This window comes from Erpetoichthys calabaricus, chromosome 8 (assembly GCF_900747795.2).
Source record: "Erpetoichthys calabaricus chromosome 8, fErpCal1.3, whole genome shotgun sequence".
Taxonomy (NCBI): Eukaryota; Metazoa; Chordata; class Cladistia; order Polypteriformes; family Polypteridae; genus Erpetoichthys; species Erpetoichthys calabaricus.
Genome location: NC_041401.2, coordinates 195,861,950 through 195,883,128, shown reverse-complemented (window position 1 = coordinate 195,883,128; position 21,179 = coordinate 195,861,950). Strand labels below are relative to the sequence as shown.

The 21,179-nt window shown below is 48.3% G+C and overlaps 2 protein-coding genes across 2 annotated transcripts in view; both read left to right on the top strand.

The window, feature by feature from the left end:
* clasp1a (cytoplasmic linker associated protein 1a) overlaps positions 1-21,179 on the top strand; it is a 991,009-nt gene that overhangs the window by 357,944 nt on the left and 611,886 nt on the right. The window lies entirely within an intron of this gene.
* Positions 1-21,179, top strand: part of LOC114656423 (transcription factor CP2-like 1) — a 37,718-nt gene that overhangs the window by 15,647 nt on the left and 892 nt on the right. Inside the window, exons 3-14 of the mRNA XM_028808060.2 lie at positions 185-261; positions 510-615; positions 1,999-2,105; positions 3,842-3,994; positions 6,731-6,841; positions 7,056-7,144; positions 8,322-8,373; positions 8,486-8,579; positions 9,190-9,280; positions 12,276-12,358; positions 15,289-15,431; positions 18,543-18,594. Coding sequence (XP_028663893.1) covers positions 185-261; positions 510-615; positions 1,999-2,105; positions 3,842-3,994; positions 6,731-6,841; positions 7,056-7,144; positions 8,322-8,373; positions 8,486-8,579; positions 9,190-9,280; positions 12,276-12,358; positions 15,289-15,431; positions 18,543-18,594 — 1,158 coding nt within the window. The remainder of the gene's footprint in view (positions 1-184; positions 262-509; positions 616-1,998; positions 2,106-3,841; positions 3,995-6,730; positions 6,842-7,055; positions 7,145-8,321; positions 8,374-8,485; positions 8,580-9,189; positions 9,281-12,275; positions 12,359-15,288; positions 15,432-18,542; positions 18,595-21,179) is intronic.

Below are 21,179 nucleotides of genomic sequence, written 5' to 3'. Positions count from 1 at the left end.
CTGCTTTGGTGTGACTTTTTGAAGTGCCCCAATCACGCCCCCCACCAATGACTTCTCAAATGTTGAGGGGTGGGAATGTGCACATCCTGGTGGTCCAGGGGGCTTATGGGAGGCTGATGTGGACAGGGCTTCCATCTTCCCCGTAATCTTAAAGAGCGTTTCTGTTTGGTTTCTCCCAATGCAGGCCAATCTTATGAAATCCGCTTGCTTGACAACCGAAAACTAGTGGAGTACACGGATTTGAGCAGCAAGTATGTCAAGGTAGGCTAATGGGGTGGGGGGGCTGCAATTGGGGGGGTGTTCATGGATTGATCATGTGGCTGATCTCCTGGCCTTTGTCCTCGTTGTGGCTGAAGATATCTCTGATGGACTCCAGCTGGCTGAAGCTTGGAGGGGGGGGCTCGTGTTTTACAAGTTCATCAAGCCAGACTGCTTGTCTGGGGGGCTAATTTGTAAACCAAGGGAGATGACCCCTCTTTTAATGGCGTGTCCTGGCCCTTGTCTTTCAGAGTATTCTTCGAGTGGTCTTTCATGACCGGCGTTTGCAGTACACGGAGCACCAGCAGCTGGAGGGCTGGAGATGGAGCAGGCCTGGCGACCGAATCCTCGACATCGGTAAGAAGTGGGCGCTTGGAGTCGCACCGGTCATGGCGGTTTGGTGATTTGTGTGGAGTGGCCTGCATGATGCGTCAGGAGGTCTGCTGCATCACCTACAAATAAAAAACGCCAGGATGCTCAGCTTTGGAAGTCCATTAGGGATGGCCAGCCGGCCCTGAACCGGATAGACGCTGATCTGGAGTTTTGTTTTTTAAACGAATAACGTTTTATTAAAAGGGGGTCCTCCTCATAAATTGATGGATAAATCCACGCAGAAGGCACAAACACAAACAAAGCCAAGTTGATGCCCAAGGAGCCGCAGTACGCACTGCTGCCATGATGCTGAACTCGCCTGAGGGTCAAACTACGGGTGGGCTTTTCCCCCGGAGGTCCTGAGGCAGACGTGCCATCCAGTCAAGTGGCAGACTGCCCGCGTGGGGGCTATCCAGCCGTGACATGCAGTGGCGTGGCAAGGGGGGACATCTGTCCCCGGGAGCAGCATCCAGGGGGCGCCGAATTGATGTTCCCCATTGCATTTTGGCAAACAGGAGGGGACGTGAAATCTTCAGTTGTCCCTGGGCGCTGAAAACCCTAAGCTACGCCTCTGGTGACAATGAGCAGTGTGACAGTATTAATCAGAGTTTGACGGGTACTCCCCGTGGCACTTGGCGCTCTTGTTCGTGTTCTAGACTTCAGTTCCAGGTTTTGTTCTGATGACACCAGGGTCTTCATCTCCTGGTCTAAGAACCTGCAATGTTTCTTGGCTTGCTTGTCCTGAATTCCAGTCCTTTATGCTGTACACACTGGGAAGTCAAGACTGACCTGGAAAGGTAAACCTGGGATGTGTAAATAAATGGAAGGAATGCAGGAAGAGCCAGCGAGTTTTGTCCTAAACAGAGAAAATTTTGAGCGCTTTAACACAAAGAAGGGGCAAATTAGACCCCCAAAGGCAACGGACAAACTCCACGTGGCAGAGCCTGGACGTAATGGTGCAGCACGACACAACCTCGGATCTCACCTCTTACCTGTTTGTTGTACCCGAAAAAAATGATTGCTGCCCAAAGATGAATTTTGTTGGTGCAACGAGGGGGGGGGGCATTTGGGGGGGGGTCTTAAAAGTTCTAAGTGGGTAACGCCAACCTAAAGAAGAGTGCAGAGCCCGGACTCGAGCCAGTAGGAAGACGACACCATTTGTAAGCCGCTGCCTGTCCTGCTGCCCCCAATGGGGATGCCACTCCATTAAGCTGATCTTCTGTCTTGAGGTTCCCTTCACTATGAAGGTCGAGGGTCCTACAGGCCATTCGCTTGTGTTCGGGTGGGGTGGGCACAGAGCCAGGCTGTTGCAGGTTGCTCTGCTCCGTGTTGACGGAGCTCTTCTGTCTTTTTCTTTTGTTCTGACAGACGTCCCGCTGTCAGTCGGCATTGTGGAGCCGCGAGCCAATCCGACGCAGCTGAACACCATTGAATTTCTGTGGGACCCTTCGAAGAGGGCGTCTGTCTTTATTCAGGTATCCATTTTTATTCAGTTATTCGTTAGTAGGCCGCACACCAAGTTGGGGTCCGTTCTGCTAAAGCTGAACACGGGCAGGGCCTGTGAGGGTCGGCGGGGTCTTGTGAGAGTAAAATGTGTGTGAGACCACCCACGTCTCCAATGCTGTTCACTAAGTGACCGTGTTTGGGAACAATTAAGGGAGCAAAGTCCACTGGAAAAGGGACATTAAAATGAAAATCGTCACGCCTTTAAAGCTTGGGCCGAAAGACGCATGTCTTCTAAAAGCAAACCTCACACTGGCACACTTTTCTTAGAAGAAAGGGCATCAGTTGGACGTCTCCCTGACCCACTGGTTTGTGGAATTGGTTGGCATAATGATGATGATAGCTCTCTGATCACTGCTCAAGGCACTTCAGTGGGTGGGGTGCCACTTCAGCCACCACTAACGTATGGCACCACCTGGATGATGCGATGTCAGCCATTTTTGTGCCAGTACACTAGCCACACATTAGTTGTTAGGCAGTAAAGTGGTGAGAGAGATCGCTGATAAGTGACAGGGGACGATTACAGGGCCACAATGACCAGGCCATGGTGGGCAGTTTAGCCAGGACATCTTTACGAAGGATGCCCAGGGATCTTTAATGAGGACCTCGGTTTTACATCTCATCTGATGGTCGCCGCCACTGCATTGGGATCCACACACAGACGACAGGCCCTCCTGCTGGCCTCACCAACAGCAACCCAAGCTTTTCCTAGATGGTCTCCCATCCAAGTACTGGCCCGGGCCTGACCCCACTTAGCTTCAGGTGGTCGATCTCTTCTGAGGTACACGTGGTTGTGGCTGCTGGCTGGTACCAAATTTACAGTCACAGTCGGACTTCAGGACTGAACTTGAGAGCCCCAACTTTGGACTTGGAGTCCAACTGCTTCTGTGCTGCTCCAATCTAAATGCGGACAGATTTGGTGTCATGAAACCTGTGCACTTTCCAGGTTGCGGTGCGTTGTCTTCTCCAGCAGGGGTAGCTGCACATCTGTAAAGGGGTTCAGACTCCAAAGTGACCTCACGGCCTCTAAAGCTGACGTCCCACCACTCGACTTCTAATTGTCACACTCGACGGCTGTACTGCTGATCTCGTTACACGGCGGACAGTCCGATTTTTAGTGATGAACTGCCGACCGTCCAGCACGTTTGTACCCGCCCCTTTCTTGTGACAGCCAATAGCATGCTGCCTGACTGGGCTGGTGCTGTACGAAGGGCGAGTTGAGCCGCAGTCTCGCACCGTCATTCTGTTGTGGTACGTCAGACAGGAGGCTTCTCTTCTGTCTGCGGTCCAAAACGCTGGCGCTGGTTATCCCTCATGGCTGCTTTGTACACACTGTGCCTCTGGGTGAGCATTCATTGGCTGTCTGCTCTCGTGCATGTGGGGTCTGCCACTACAACTAAAGACCTCCAGCCGGTTTCATTTCATTTTTTTGGATGGAGACGTTGGGTTTGTTGCATGACGTGACTCTCCTTCACGGTAGCCCACCGCCGACTGTCTCTGACTCGCTAAGATTTAATGAAAATCGATTGGGGGTTTGGGGGAAGTCATCTAATGTGGCGCAGCCTTTAGGGGGATTCTTCATAAGGCTATAAAGGGCTGTTTTTGGTTGGACAACAAAATTTTGTGTCGTGCCGGAAGGCCACGCTTCCGCTAGCAGAATGGCGGCCGGCTGAGCCCTTCAGTCTGAAGCTGTGTGGTTTTTCCGCAGGTGCACTGCATCAGCACTGAATTCACTCCGAGGAAACACGGAGGAGAGAAGGGAGTTCCGTTCCGGATCCAGATCGACACGTTCCGACAGAATGACAACGGAGAGTACAGCGAGCACGTGCACTCGGCCAGCTGCCAGGTCAAAGTGTTCAAGGTGCGTAGAACTCCAATGCTTTACTGATGAGGATGATGATGATGATGATGATGAAGGTGGTGGTCCCTTGCCATTGAGCCAGTAATGTGCCCCTCTGGCACTTGTTGTTTCAGCTGCACGTAGCACAGGGGAGGCACAGTGATGGGCTCCGATCTCAGCTTTGACTTTTCGGTGTGTTGGCGTGTCTTGGGTATGACAAGTTTGTAGTATCGGCCATTTTGAATGAATGTCCTTTTGTCTTTTTTTGTCATTTTGTGTGTTTTGGGTTTTTTTTTTTTTTTTTTATATATGTGAGGGTTTGAATTCTGATGTTGTACAGTTCGTTTTTTTTCACACCAGTCATTTATTTTTTCAATCTAATCGTGTAATCACCAGTGACATCACAGGAGGGGACGATATGGATGTGGCTGCAACTCCTCGACTCCTCAGCAGATTTACATTTTTTGGGTTCTCTTGTTCACTTTAAGGTCTGCTTGTGACGATGCGGGTTCCGCTCCGCGCTCCCATCTCCTGCGACCGGATGAGCTGATCAGTGAGGACACCAAAACAAAGTGAGGGGAAAGGTGCAAAAACAAAACCAGTGTCCAAATAAATAGTGCAGTGCAATCAAAATGTTCATAAATCCATTCAAAAAGTGGAGGTTAAAATCCAAGAAATATTTTTTCCGTTAAAACAGCGGGAAGCGGTTCTTTTTAAAGCAAGACCCGGTGTCGCCTCCTACTGGCGGCTCCCCTGCTTCTCCCATCTGGGCCCTGCACCAGGGGGAGCCACCCTACCACATCCGGTTGGCTTCTGTCCTCTGGCTCCGTATGGCACCACTACCCGGACCGAGACTTGGGGTCCACCAACGGCTCACGCTGGGGTTCCAATCCCAAATCTGACTCCTGCTGCCTTCCTCGGCCTTCCAGTCACTCCTGCTCCTCCAAAGTGCTCAGCAGCTGCCACCCAATCAAACTGCCTGCCCCCGGGTGCCAGCCAAACACCCCAGCTGCCTCCTCTGATCAGCGAGCCTGCCTTCTCGCTCTCGCACACACCGACTCCTTCGCTTCCAGCGTCGTCTTCTTTCGCCTCCTCTCACCTGCGTTCTTTCAATTATCATTCTCGCGCTCCTACTATATAAAATGGGGACGTGGCACAGGTGTGGTGATTAGCAGCTCCTGGCATCAATCACGGATACGGAAGATTCCTCACCTGTGCACATAAGCGAGGAGACGCCCACAGAAGGTCGCGACCGAGACCTGCGCCAGCCACATGAACATGCCCCTCTATAAGCTGCGAGTGTGCCGATTAATTTATTTAACGACTAAGCCACAGACCCGCTATACCACACTGCTCTGGCATCGACCTCCGTCACTATTTTGACTTTCCATTTTGTGCTGCCCTTTCGATTCTGGCTACTCAGTTTTGTTCTCGCCCTCCCAGTATTCCCACCATGGCTTGTCTTGACCATGGGGTTGTTTTTTTGCTCCCAGTAATCCTTTGGCATCTTGCGTGTCCTTAGTAAAGTTGACGACTTTCAGGGTGATGAGAGTCTGCGTGCCTGAATGAGAGGTGGTGGACCCCGTTACTCAATGAGAACGTACCGTGACATATGGATGTGGACCTTTTTAAAAGGCCGCCGCCTGCTCTTTACTGAGCAATATCCTTCCTTCATTCATTTTTCCACCGCTTATCCGAAGCCGACTCACTGGGGGGGGGCAGTCCCAGCAGGGTGGCCCATACGTCCCTTTCCCCAGCCTCACTGTTAGGATCCCAAGGTGCTCCTAGGTCATCAGGGAGATCTAATCCTCTCGGCGAGCTCTGGATCTTCCCAGGGGTCTCCTCTCGGCCAGTTGTGCCCATCCGTATCCGATTTCCCCCTCGATGTGGAGGGTCCGCAGCTCAACTGCGAGCCTCTCCCAGATGTCTGTGCTTCTCACCCGATCTCTTAAGGGAGAGCCCAGCCACCCTGTGGAGAAAGTTCATTTGGGCCGCTTGCACCCGCGATGTCATTACTTGAAGCTCACGACAGCAGGTGAGGGCACGGACTTCAGTCGATTTGACAAATCGAGAGCTTTGCCAACAAACGGAGCGAAATGTCCCCTCCAAAGATTCTGCGTCTTCTGGCCTGTAACTGCGTGAAGAGGGCGCCATGAGCTGAACGCCTCCCTGTCCCTTTTCTGTGTCCTCCGCCTCCTTTTTACTGCGGATGGGGCACAGTTGGGCACAACTCGCTTGACACGAATGCTGATGTGCTGCGTCCGATTGTGGAGTGTCAGGGTTGAGGTCATGATTTGGGGGGGGGGGGGGGGGGGTTGGTTTTTCCTTTGTATTTATTTTAAACAACAAAAGATTACAGCAGCACTTGGCTCAATCTAACAATGAGAATAACTTGGCAATATGCTTGTTGAAGACTTCAGTTGCTTCATTGGGACTCCTTCAAGCTTACTGTATTAAGGGTCCAAAAACGTAAATGAGCGAGAGAGTTCAGTTTGAATAATAAATTCTCAAGACTTTCTGTAAACACGTTTTCATTTTGTCATTCCGGGTTATTGTGAGTGTGGATTGACGGGCAGACGTGGCAAAATTTCTCCATTTTTAAAAATGAAATGAGCATCTCAATAAAGTGGTGGGGTCTGGGTACGTTCTGAATCCACTGTATGCAGTATAAAGTGTCCGGCCTGTCTGCCCGCCTGTTTTGTGTGCGCCATGTCTAATAAGTGACCAATCAGCAGGAGTATCTGTAATATTTTGTAGCCTAAAGGAGCCGACAGGAAGCAAAAAACGGACCGAGAAAAGATGGAGAAGAGGAATGCCCTGGAAAAAGAGAAATATCAGCCCTCCTATGACACTACGGTCCTGACGGAGGTAAGGATGCCAGGAGGGAGGGGCCTTTTGGGGGGGGGGGCACTCCAATAGTCCACCTTGCCCAATCTGCCCCCTACTGGTCTTCATGCCACAGGGGCTGGATGATGGGCAGCTCAATCCCTACTGTGTTCATTTCTGGGCTGTCCATGAAAAACTCTGCCAGCTGCCAGTCCTTTTTTCAGCCTTGCCATTTGTTTTCCTCTTTCTTCTTTAGTGCTCTCCGTGGCCAGATGTGCCCTGCGTTAATAACACGCCATCGCCTGGTTACAACAGCTCTCCGACCAGCTTCAGCATTGGTGACGGGTATGTCAGCACCATCCTAATTCTGTTATGTGACAAGATGACCAAATCGGGGTCACACTTCATACTGGGCATCATTACCAAATGGCTTGTGATGTAAAGAAATGAGTGCCAGGATGGCACCAGTGTGTGTTCTTTGCCTAGGATGTCCAGAGACCCCGTAAACTTCTAATACAGGGGCCGATCCCCACCACATTTTTTTTAATGCTGGTGGTGAGTCCTGTGTGGCATGCAAATGGGGGGGCACCCATTGGGTCACTTCATTGGTTTCATCTTTTGGGACTCATTCCTCCATGGCAGGGGGCTCACTTGTTAGTCATGACATGTCATTGTCTCTTAAATTTGCTGTGAGTGGCTCTGCATAGAACCGTCGCTGGACCCTGTAATGGCATCTTTGTATTTTTTTTGGGGATGACCGCAGTTGGCAAGGCGTCTAGATAGCAAGTTTGTTTTGATGAGTCCTTTCAGACTTGAAAGATCAGCAGCATGATGGGGTTTTTGACGGAAACCTCAGGAAATCTCCCCATAATTGTTTAACTAGTCATTTGGCTGTGGTTTGATATCACGGGTGGCACATTTTCATTTGCATGTCTTCATATTTTCTTATTTTTTGCCTCCCCCCTCTCATTACTGAGTAGTGATTTGAGACGGACACTTCAGTTACCCCGTCTTTTTGTCCAGCTGTGTTTCTTTATAGGATTATGGGGTCACCAGCTGTGCTACCCCTCTAAAACGGGTTGAAATCTCAGTAATCAATGGATACCTTGGCATTAACATTTGCATTACACCATCATTTGGAATGTATTTTGTAATGCATGAAGTTAAAAAAAAAAAAAAAAAATTTGTCTTTCAAACTTTTGTACTAATAAAATTCATCAGTATGAATGTTTTTGATGCACCATCAGTTGGAATGACAAATGTAATACATATGTCTTTTATATGCCATTTGGTATGGGATTCGTAAAAGCAGTGTTAATGTCTGTGATGTTCCATCCGCTGGAATGACAAAAGCAGCCCAGTGTCATCCTGGGGTATTAATGTTTGTGGTGTGCCATCTGTTGGAATGACAAATGCAATGCATATGTCTTTTATGTGCTATTTGGTATGGGATTCATAAAAGCAGTGTTACTGTGCTGCAAGTTGTCTCACCTTTGTGATCATTTTGGGTTGTTTTTTGTAGAAACTGCTCTCCAAACCATCAAGGGGACCTGCTCCTCCCAAGCTGCAGTGATGTAAGTATGAGAGGGGCTCAGTCTGGCCGAGACTCCTGTGATATATAGAGATCTGGTAGGGTGGGCATGCTGCTTGGTTTGTTTTTCAGGGTCTCTTCTCTTCACCATCTAGAACCTTCACCCCACAGCCTCTATTCAGGATGCTCAACAGTGGCTCCACCGGAACAGGTTCTCGCCCTTCTGCCGGCTCTTCTCCAACTTCTCAGGTGTGTTGGGTGGTCGCAGTTAACTCAGTGGAGGTTTCTTGAAGTAGAACGAGGGGATTGGGGGTGGGGGGCTGGTGAGCCCTGAAGCCCCTTTGTATTCCCTGCTGGTCTATGGCCATGTTCAGTAGTGACCTGTTGAAGGGTGAGGACCCAGCTAGTGGAGTGCCACCTTCTTCATACCATCCATTTGCTCTTTGATTTCCCAGTCCTGCTTCAGGGTGATGCTGTGCAGCCCATTTAGGGTTTGCTTTGGCTCACTGCTGCAGGACCCTGGGTTATAACCCCCTCAGTCTCCTGTGTGGAGTTTGCAAGTTCTTCCTGCAGGTTTTCTTGGACTTTTCTGGTCCACCTGACTCATTACAGTGGAGTCTGAGTGTGCATCCCATGATGGAGCAGCACCCCGTCCAGGATCGGCTCCAGCCTGCCATCCAGTGCTGTTAGGGATGTCTTAGGGGGTCCTTTTTGTCCCTGATGTGGTTCGGGAAATTATGGAACGGATGGAAAAGGTTCCTCTTTTTACCCCCCAATCCCACTTTTTCCACTTGGAAACTAAATGGACGTGTCTGTTTCAATGCCTAAATGCTGTATGAACTTCTTCCACCTCTTCTAGGTGCTGACTTACTGAAGATGGGGAAAGAAGACTTTGTTCAGATTTGTGGCCCTGCAGACGGAATACGGCTTTTCAATGTCATGAAGGGCAGGTGAGATGGGCCATAAGGTCACAGCTTGGCTTCAGAGTTCGTTGTATAAATTGATAAATCACTGCCGCCTCCTCGTCCTCTCCACATGATCTCAATTATATAGTACCTTTCAATGGTGGGCACCACACCACGATGACAACATGAGCTCAGGCTGCTTACACGGTGAGCTAATGGCAAGGAAGAAGCCAACCTGTGATTTCACGCAGCACAGAGGTGCACATTAAGAACGTTGAAGTCCAACATCATCTCCACACTTCCACTCCTGTGGTCTGCTGTGGTGGCAGGAAAGATGGGACATTGTCAGCGAATTAAGATGAATTAATGTTCAATCATAACTATACATGTCCTTAAGATGTTTGTGTATCCCCCTCAACTCTCTATGGCAGAGGTCTGCAACTCTGGTCCTGAAGGGCCCCAGTGGCTGCAGGTTTTCATTCACCATTTTCTTAATTAGTGGTCTGTGTTTGCTGCTACTTAACTTCTTTTGAATTCATTTTAATTGACTTGCTGTTGAAGACTCCGACCCCTTAATTGTTTCTTTTCCTTAATTAGCAGCCAAACAATAATGAGATACAAAACGGGAGCAGCAAACCGAGTCCATCACACAATATTTGAAAAGAAAGAAAGGTGAAGGTCTCAGGAATGCTGATCTGCTCAGGTCCCCAGTGCTCTTAGAAAAGAGAAAATCCACAATGTCGGACACGTCTGCTATGACACAATGAGAGCAACAACAAGCCATGGAATTAAAGAACGAGTTTAATTAACGACGAGACTCTTCACCTCATTAAACAGCTGGTTGGTGTTTAAGGCCCTGACTTACGTGGTCTTCTGTTGACTCCCTCACGTCACATTTCATTTCTGTTTGGGTGCCACTTAAGGAAAGAAATGAAGCAATTCAGAGGAAACGATGAGGAAATTCTGGGAAACAAATCTTAAACAATAAGTCAATTAAAATGAATTCACAAGAAGTTTAATTAGCAGCAAAAACAGATCGCTAATTAAGTAAACAGTTAGAATGAAAACCTGCAGCCTTCCAGGACTGGATTTGGGGTCATAGGGTCCTTATGGTCCCGTCTTCAGAGTCCAGTGAAATTCTTAATTGCATCTGCTCCTCAACATATGCAGCACATCACTACTCTCCAGCGCCATCTTTAGTCAGTAGAACTTGTAACGGTTCGAGATTATTGATCAAACATACCGACCGCTACTGCTTATGGGGTTTGGATCTTCCCAATCAATTGGTAACCCTTGGTAGATCACCTCCAGTTTCGCTCCTAGAAACAATACTGCCCCGTTCAACAGATCTGATCGGAGGTTGAGACATCAATTGTGCGATTTGTATACTAATAACACCAAAATAAAAAAAATGCAAATATTTACAAGAGCCATTAAAAAAGAAACATGCAGTCCCGCCACCTGAATTCTGCAGTCTGGACACCAGCAGGGTTTAGAATCCTTTAGGGACTCTTGAGCCTGCTCAGATATGGAGCCCAAAGGACACAAACATTGGGGGTCGCCGGCTTAATCCAACCCCAGTAGGCATACTTCCAATTGGGTCTGTCTGTCTGTCAGTCAGTGTTCTTTTATTCAGAACACAGACAAGAAGCAAAGTCCTCCGTAGGAAAAGCCCCGATAGTGTCAACATACTGGGTGTCCTTACTGGCCTTGAGCTTCAAGTTTTCAGCTTCCCTCATTCAGTTCAATTCAAAGAAAACCCCTCCATTGTACGTTGTAGCGGAGCGCACGAGGAGGTGGGAAGAATCTGAACAACGTGGAATGTTAATTCAAGCAAAATAATAATAATAAAAAAACAACCAGCAAACCACGAGCTACCTGGCGCTATTGCTAAGAAACTTGCCCTTTCAAACTGGTCACTCTAGCAAGACACACACACACACACACACTTGCGCGCTCGCTCTCTCTTGCGCAGGCTCTCTGTTGCGCGCGCTCTCTCTCTCTCTCTCTCTCACTGTTGCGCTCTCTCTCTCTCTCTCTCCCCCTCCCTCCCTCTCTGTTGCGCGCTCGCTCTCTCTCTCTGTTGTGCAGGCTCTCTCTGAGCTCCTCCCTTTTATTCCGAGTAAACCAGAAGGGGAGGGGCTTCATTGCCATCAAAGGGCAGTTTCTCAATGCTTTGAGGGGGGGAAAAAAAGAGAAGCCCAGACTATTGGTGACAGAGCCCCCTCTCGTCCCCGGGTGGTACCACAGAACTTAAGTCAACTTTATGTCAACTTTATTTATATAGCACATTTTAAAACAACATCTAAGTGACCCCCAGAAGGTGATCCTCTGGTGTGCCTGTGTGACAATGTACTTCCTGTTTTTATAATATACCCTGTAAGTAGAGCTATGGAGTGGGGTGGTGGGGGGGGCTCTTAAAGACATGCTTGGCATGGCCTGATGTTTTCTTTACCATCCATCCATCCATTTTCCAACCCGCTGAATCCGAACACAGGGTCACGGGGGTCTGCTGGAGCCAATCCCAGCCAACACAGGGCACAAGGCAGGAACCAATCCCAGGCAGGGTGCCAACCCACCGCAGGACACACACAAACACACCCACATACCAAGCACACACTAGGGCCAATTTAGAATCACCAATCCACCTAACCTGCATATCTTTGGACTGTGGGAGGAAACCGGAGCGCCCGGAGGAAACCCACGCAGACACGGGGAGAACATGCAAACTCCACGCAGGGAGGACCCGGGAAGCGAACCCAGGTCCCCAGATCTCCCAACTGCGAGGCAGCAGCGCTACCCACTGCGCCACCGTGCCGCCCTTTCTTTACCATTTCACATTCAATTATGTTAACCCCCTCATAAAAAGAAAGCAAATGTCGTCATACAGATTGCATAAATGGAGCACCATTACAAACCACCTGACCTCAAAACGTCTGTGCTCTTTCTTGAAGTAGCCTCGGGACGCGTTTATCTTTGCCCCCCCCCTTTGCCTGTCGAGTTTTTCCTTCACATTTCTGCTTTCCCCCGTTTTCTGCAGGGGTATCCGACCTCGCCTCACCGTGTACGTCTGTCAGGAGCCGGAGCAGAACAGGACACACCCGAAGAGGGACAGCGGAGATGGTGCGTCACACTTGTATCTTCTAAAGCTTACATCGGTAGTGATAACATTGCAGGAATCTTTTTTTCCCTCTGTTTTGTACCGTGTTTGTTAAGCAAAATGACCCCTTTGATGGGCTAACTAAACAGATTCCAATATGCCAGCTTTTGAAGCAACTCAGGTCCCATCTTCAGGCAAAATGTCATACAGAGACTGGAATTCCCTGTGTTTTTATATGGACACCAGCACTGGAAAACCTGTAAGTGAGATATCAAAAACTAATAGACCTCTCCAGGCTGAGAGGAGGACGACGTCTAGTCGAGATCTTTAGATAAGATGACCGTCCAACGGAGTCGTCTTGAAGGTTCTGATGAACACAATGTGCAGGGCCTGAGTTGCCTCGAAAGCCCGCAGATTGGAATCTTTGTAGTTAACCAATAAAAGTTGTCATTTTGCTTGACTTCCTGTTTTGCTTTCCACGTTTCCCATTTTAGTGAACAATCAGGACGAGAGGAGGCCATTCAGGCCAACAAAGTGTGCCAGTCCTACCCTTTAGTTTGTCTCTCCTGTCATTCTGGTCGTAATCCTCCTCTTCGGTCGCAGTGTGGCACCGGTTATCTTATTGGGGTCCTCAGATTAGAAAGTTTCAGTCCCCGCAATGAGTGTTAAACTTTTCTGGATGACGTCGATATGCTGAAATGCCAATAATCCCTACACGTGGCATATTTTAAAGTGGCTGTCAGACTGAAATGCAAGGAGTTTTCTAACATGATTTTAAAATGGCATATGTGCTGTGTGTGTGTGTGTGTGTGTGTGTGATGCCAATATAACTGATAGGGCCGTGAGAGTCGATGGTCCTCCAGCACACTGGGTGGCAGCAGAGTTCTGGTGTTGTTCTCCCGTGTCTGGGGCTGCCAGCAGGAGGTCGTGGGGCAGGCTGGTGGGCCGTCGCTTCTCTCTCCTCATCCTCACATCCCAGAAGTGCTTCTGGAGCACACGTCTGATGTGCCACATGTCCTCTCAGGTCCAGATTTTACAAACGGAGTCGAGGGTGTAGGGAGGACAAAGGCTCAGAAGGCAGGCAGGCAGACAGACGTCTTCTTATTTATTACAGGAAAAATGTATTTGTTTGGAATGAAGGCACAAGACCTCCTGTCTATGTGCGTATGCCGTGGAGTCAAAGTCTGCAGACCTTCCTGCTTTTCACGGCCTTGTGGTGAAATCCTTAGTTATTTTTTTTTCCCCTCATCAAGCAAAACTCAAAACTCCAGAATGGCAAAGCGAAAGCAGAAGTTCATTTAAAAATAGAAAAACCGAAACGCACCTCTTCAGACCCTTTGCCACAACGCTCGGCTCCGGTGCCTTCCATCCTCTTGAGATGTTTCATCACCTTGCTTGGAGTCCACCTGTGGCCAAGTGACTAATAAAAGGAGCACAACTGTCTACAGAAGGTGACGACAACCAAGCCATGAGGTTGAAGGACTTGCCAGCAGAGCTTGGAGACGGATTGTGTCCAGGCACACATCTGGTGGGGAAGACAACAAAAATGTCTGCAGCATTGAAGGCTCCCGCAAGAGTACAGTAGCCTCCATGATTCTTAAATTGAAGACAACCAGGACTCTTCCTGGAGCTGGTCAAACTGAGCAATTGGTGGGCAGAAGGGCCTTCGTAAGAGAGGTGACCAAGAGCCAGATGGTCACTCCACCAGAGCTCTTGCATGGAGATGGGAGAAATTTGTAGAAGAGCAACCATCACTGCATCCCTCCATTGATCTCTGCTTTATGACAGGGTGGTCAGATGACCACCCCCAAAAAAAAAAGGCACACGTAACGGACACTCGGACTGTGAAAAACAAGATCCTCTGGTCTGATGGAACCAAGGTTGAAGTGTTTGCCCTCCGTTGAAAGCGTTATGTCTGGAGGAAAGTGGGCGCCGCTCACCACCTGTGCAATTCCAGTCCAATGATGAAGCAGGGTGGTGGTACATCAAGGACGGCGAGACTCGTTAGGGTGGAGGGAAAGCTGAAAGTCCGGAGAGCTCCTGAATGGAAACCCGCTCAGTGCACTCCAGACCTCCGAATGGGCTGATGGTCCACAAAGCAAAGACAACATAGGAGTGGCTTAGGGACAACTCTAGGAGGGTCCTTGAGTGGCTCAGTCACAGCCCAGACTTGAACTTCAGAGATCAGCGCATATCTGAACACCAACATACTGTACCTCATCAGGCCTGCCAGAGCTTGAGAGGACCTGCAGCGGAGAATGGCAGAAAATCTTCAAATCCAATCCAGGTGTGTGAAGACCCAAGAAGACTCCAGGGTGGAATGGATGCCTAAGGGGTTTTTGATCAAGTACTTGTGTCCATGGGATATTTCAGATTTTGAGCTTGGAGCCTGGACTGGAGAAGTGGTGGGACTTCACCAGTTGAAAAAAAAAAGAAGACAAGGCCATAAATTAAGAAACGAGGTTGGAGATGGCCAGGAGAAGCTCTGAGAAGACTGACCTACAGGTGGCGCCAGTGAGGAACCTGCTGCACAGTTGTCAGTGAAGTCCCCTAGCATTCGAATCTTCTGTGTGTACCTGACATTTCATTTATAAATGCTTTATTAACGTTGCTTTGGGTTGGGCGATTACTCTTATATACAGGAGAGATGGCATGGAGGCAAAGCTCCAGAGTCCTAGGTTCAAATCTGTGTGATGATTGCATGATCTGCCCATGTCTTTGTGGACCCCCCACCCTGCATATCAGCCGCGTTTACCTGGACCAGTGGGATCTCCTAACAATCTGGTGCCACATCCAGTGTTTGGGCCTCCTTATTGCCAAATGCCAACCAGAATCTCCTCGGGTGTCTATGAGCCTGAACTGTTTTAAGAGGCTTAAGTGATGAATGGATGGATGGAAGGAACAATTTTGGGTCAGGCCCCTTTATCGAATTGCATGTGTTTTTATGTTTCAGTGTACCACGCAATTTATCTGGAAGAAATGACGGCCCTCGAGCTGACGCAGAAAATCGCCATCTTGTACAACATTTCACCACAACAGATCAACCAAATCTACCGACAGGGACCCACGGGAATCCACATCTTATTATCTGACGAGGTAAGAGGGGCAGCGGCTCTGCTGTTAACATGGGCTGTGCGGCGTGTGCTGTGAAGTCACCGGGGTGGACTGACCACCAGTGCATGGAGTGGCCCTTACAAAAGATGAACTCTGCATGTGCTCCACAGGTATGGAAACTGCTGGTAAAGGAACCCTAATGCAGCTCTGAATGGGGTCACAGAGCACCTTCCTGTTAAAACTGCAAGCGTCAACTAACAGTAATGCAGTTTTGAATGGTGGTATATAGCGCCTCTCCACTATAAATAATACAGGCTTCCATTGAGTGTAATGCACCACTGGATAGGGTTATACTGTATTACTGTATAGCGCCTTTTCATTCAAACAGTGAAAGGTTTAATTGAGTTTTAATGTAACTTTGGGTAATGTTCTTGTATTGCTTCTTTGCATTGAAAACTCTGCAAACTTCAATTGACTGTAATAAAACTGAATGGTTTTATATAGCGCCTTTTAATCCAAAGAGCAGAAGTATCAATTAACAGGGATGTAACTTTAAAGGGTGTTGTATAGTGCCTTTCTATTAAAGACTGTAAAATCTTCAACTGACTGTAACACAACTTTGCATGGTGCTATATAGTGCCTTTATATTAAAAACTTAAGTGTTAATTAACTAATACAACTTTGAATGGGGGCGGCATGGTAGCGTAGTGGGTAGCGCTGCTGCCTCGCAGTTAGGAGACCTGGGTTCGCTTCCCGCGTCCTCCCTGCGTGGAGTTTGCATGTTCTCCCCGTGTCTGCGTGGGTTTCCTCCCACAGTCCAAAGACATGCAGGTTAGGTGGATTGGCGATTCTAAATTGGCCCAAGTGTGTGCTTGGTGTCTGGGTGTGTCCTGCGGTGGGTTGGCACCCTGCCTGGGATTGGTTCCTGCCTTGTGCCCTGTGTTGGCTGGGATTGGCTCCAGCAGACCCCCGTGACCCTGTGTTCGGATTCAGCAGGTTGGAAAATGGATGGATGAAATTTTGAATGGTCTCATAACATTTTTTCCATTAAGAACAGTAAAAATACAAATTAACAGTGATGCAGCTTTAGATGGTTTTATAGCGCCTTTTGATATACATCAATGGACTTTAATGAAGTGTTGGGTGCTTCCTAGCACCTCTCCATTAACAGTACTGGCTTCAATGGACTGTAATGCGGCTTTGCCCAGTGTTGTATAGCGCCTTTTCATTCAAGCAGTACAAAGTTTAATTGACTTTTAATGCAAGTTTGGATGATGTTGCTTAGGACCTTTTCATTGAAAAGTGCGTATGCGTCAGTGGCCGTAATGCAGTGTTGGATGGTGTGTTATAGCGCCTTTCCATTTAAAACCATACAAGCCTTGATCGATTGTAATTGAGCTTTATATAGTGTTATATAGCTCCTTTTATATGGGCTGGAGATGGTGGCACTGACCAGAAAGCAGGAGACCAAGCTGGAGGTGGCAGAGATAAAGATGCTAAGATTTGCATTGGGTGTGACGGGGATGGACAGGATGAGGACATTAGAGGGTCAGCTCAGGTGGGACGGGTAGGACACAAAGTCAGAGGTGAGATGATGTTGGTTTGGACATGTGCAGAGGAGAGATGCTGGGTATATTGGGAGAAGGATGCTAAGGATAGAGCTGCCAGGGAAGAGGAGAAGAGGAAGGCCTAAGAGAAGGACATGCAGGTGATGGGTGTGACAGAGCAAGATGATGAGGACAGGAAGATACGGAGGAAGATGATCTGCTGTGGTGACCCCTAATGGGAGCAGCCAAAAGGAGGAGAATATAGCGCCTTTCCATTATGAACAGAGTAAGCACCGATTCCCACTACTGGTTTACAATGTGGATAAACGTGAGTAGCTTCATCTGTTAGTTCTCGGGTGTCGAGACCGTTTGCCTGTTTTACCTTGGAAAGGGGGCTATATTACAGCACAGAGACCCCACTTCTCCTGGAAACCTGAGTAAGTCTGTTATTGTGCCAGTGCTAAAGCTCTAGACTGTGTGTGTGTGTGTGTGTGTGTGTGTGTGTGTGTGTGTGTCCAGTTGTTTGGCACTTGTGTGTTTTTATGATGACACTCGGTATAGAAAGGCACTATATAAGCCCAGGGGTCAGTTCTGGCCTCAGCTTGCTGTTTGGCACCGACCCTGCCAGTGCTTTATTTGTACTGTACAAATCTGAAGAGTTATGCTGTACCTGCACTATTCTGTAAAAGGCACTATATAAAAATCCAAAGGGTGAACCCTCGCCAGGGACATCCTGTGTGAGCCCTGAGGGGTGACTCGGAATTGTGGTGGTCACATTAGGTCACACCCATGGGGGTATTGATTTGTATTTTGTGAGCCCATAAGCTGCTGGTACAACTGGTCAGCTTCAAACTGGTTTATATAGCGCCTTGACATAGTGAAGCCTGCTGATTTTAAAAGTGCTCGCTCTTCCATATGGGATTCTGGTGGGGCTATGCAACTGGACATGTCTTCCTCCCTGATCTCCCTTCCTTGTCACGACCACCGGTGTTTGTGCCAACTGCCCGTCTAGCACAGGGTGACCTTTGACTATGAAAGCTAAATGGGGTTCCTCCAGATAAAATGAAACCACTCCAGTAATCAAAGTGCAGTAAAACGCCAGAGGCCACTCTCTTGGTCACGGCCCAGTGACGGTGCAGAAGCCAACTTGTGCCAGCTCACTAATGTCAAGACGTAAAAGTTAATGGGCTGGAAAGCGGCACATTCAGAGTCGCGCCAGCTCGAGAATGGAATGCTTATCTGCTGCATCGCCCCTCCCAACCCCCAAGCGCCCCACCTCACGCTGGCTTGGGTCCCACCTTGGTTCAGTTCGATGACGACGGGCGAAATCTGAAAATGTCCTGGCGCCGTTCCAGCCGGCTTAATGAAGCACTTAAGTTACTGATTAACAGTATATTGCTTTATTTTCGGTTCCTGTTGTGCCCCTGAGTGGCAACAGAAGCCATTGGCGATTCAAATTAGTGTACAGCAGAATGAATGTTCTTCATGCATCATTTAAGACAGAAAAGAGAAGTTTCTATGCCCCCCCCACTCCATACCAAGGTCTGTAGAGCCAAGGTGAAACATGGCAGACGACTCACTAAGGTTTTGTCTTATTTGTTCTTAGATGGTGCAGAACTTCGTTGATGAATCCTGTTTTGTTATCAACACACTAAAAGGTAAGGCAGCTTACTTACTGCATGTGGACATCCATCAATCTCTTATTGGACCTGCGTGGTCCTTCAGGGGGGGCTGCAGGAAGCCAGAAATTGGCCTGGCAGGCTTGGGTACACACCGGGCAGTTCACCGCAGGGCATCCTGGCTCGTTCCCTTTATAGTGTGCCAGTTTAGCAGTGCCACTTAACTTGACAGGTGTGTGTGACAGAGACATCCTCATGGAGAAAGTGGAAACAGCACACCTGCACACCCAGGACGGTGTGGCAGTGGTGCCAACTACTTGGGGACCAAAAGTCCAAAGCTCCAAAAAGAAAACTGAAACGCACTGGCAAACAAAGTGGGAACACTAAAGTGGGAAAGTAATAAAGGCAACGCCGCCCCAGAAGTCTGGGTGGGCCTTTTCACGTCTGTGTCTCTCGTATAGCAACTTTCACGCCGACTCACACCCCAGATGGGTTGATCTGCCAGGCAGTCTGCCCAACGTGGTTTTCTCCGGCGTCTCTTCTGCTCGTCTCTCCAGCCTGTTTAAGGTCACAGGGGATAAACCTTAAGTCCCGGCTGCTCGTTCATTGATGTCGGTTTACTCTTTAGCAGGATAATAAAAACTGGCACAAACAAGGCAGCTCCAGCGACTATGGAGAGGAGGGCACTGAGAATGAGAAAGCAAAGTGGGCATCAGAGGGGTTCAGAACCTTGCATTGTAAAAATGAGAGCAACTTCTCAGAATGTGACTCCTGAAAGTTCAGACCACACCGTGTGATGGATGGCTGGATGCTGTCCTCCGCGTGGCTCCTTGTACCCCGGCTTATGAAGGCGGGTGACGCTACCACTTGGCTCGGTGGGGTTTTTTTTCCAGTGGAATTATTTGGCTAAGCAAGGAGACACTGGGACAGCGTAGCTGGTAGCTAAACAAACAGGCTTAATGGACTGAATGGTCTCCTCTGGTTTGTCAACCTTCTTATGTTCAGTTAGCTAGAACTGTCCTAGAGGACACTCTGAGGGGGTCTCCCCCTGGTTGTGCTTTTAGGTTTGTACAACTGAGCTCAATGGCTGGGAGGCCTTCATGTTATGAGGGTCTTTCCAGTTCCCTCCATTTGAGTTAATTGATAATCACTCTAAACTGGCCTGGTGGGTTTTGTGGGGGTCTCTCTTCTTTTAGTTCCATCTCTGCTTGGGGAGAAGCCATTGTGTAGTATACAGTGGGTATAGAAAAGAACCCCCCCTTCAAAATATTCCCTTTTTTTTTGCTTTATAGCCTTAAATGAAAACACTAACACTAATATTTCTTCCCAGCTTTACTTACTCAATGCAGCCTCTAACATCCAAGTGAAAGATATCACAGCTACAGTTCAGAAGATTATAATTAATCAAAAATAAGACCTCCTGAGATTAATAAAGGATCCCCCCAATGTCAATGTCATTTTGTTGACCCCCCTTTTGTTTTAATGACAACCTTGAGTCTGTTGATTCTTCTCTATCAGCTTTGCACACCTCGGTTGTGTAATATTTGCCCCCCACTCTTCTTTACAGGTTTAACTCTTCAAGTTCGCTCATATTGGATGGTGAGCGTTGGTGGTCTGCTATCTTCAGATCTTTCCACAGATTTTCACTGTGATTTAGGTCTGGGCTCTGACTGGCCACACCAGGACATTCACTTTTGTCTCCTTCAGCCACTTGGTGGTCAATTTTGCTGTGTGCTTTGGGTCGTTGGCGTGTTGAAAGGTGAACATTCTGCCCATCTTCAACTTTCTGAAAAATGGTAGCAGGTTTTCCTCCAGAATTTGATGGTATTTTGCCCCATCCATTTTTCCTTCTACCCTAATGAGAGCCCCAGGCCCCCCATGACAGGATGCTGCCCCCTCCATGCTTTACTGTTGGTATGGTGTGTTGTGGATGGTGAGCTGCATTGGTGGACCATTTGGTATTGAGGCCAAATAGTTTGATTTTGGTCTCATCTGACCAGAAGACCTTTTTCCACTTGGCATCAGAATCTTCAAGGTGCATTCTGGGAAAGCTCAGACGAGTTTTAATGTGGCCTTTCTTGAGAAGTGCGGCCCCCATGAACAAGCCACAATGGTGGAGCGCTTGTGAAATTGTAGTCACCTGCATACCATTAGTGACTACCCTGTGCCATCAAATCCTGTAACTCCTTCAAAGTGGCCATTGGCCTCTCAGTAGCCTCTCTCAACAGTTTCCTCTTTGCTCTTCCATCCAGTTTGGAGGGTCCTAGTCGTACCAAACACTTCTTTATGATGGAGTTTACTGAGCTCCTTGGGATTGATGAAGCCTTTGAGATTTTTTTGTGTCCATCTCCTGCCTTATATCCATCCGCGACTCTATCCCTGAGATCTTCTGAAAGTGGCTTGCCACCCATAGTCAGTTGTTTGCTGTCAGTTGCACTACCAAGCAAGGGAATGAAGGCTCCAGGAACAGCTTCACTAATCACACTCGTTACAACTGATCACAGGTGGGAGGAAGAAAGTAACTGCAATGGAGTTGCAGTTTATTCATCTCAGGATTTCTTGTTTTTTATTTTTTTAATTCTTCTGAACTGTAGCTGTGAAATCTTTCACTTGGATGTTAGAGA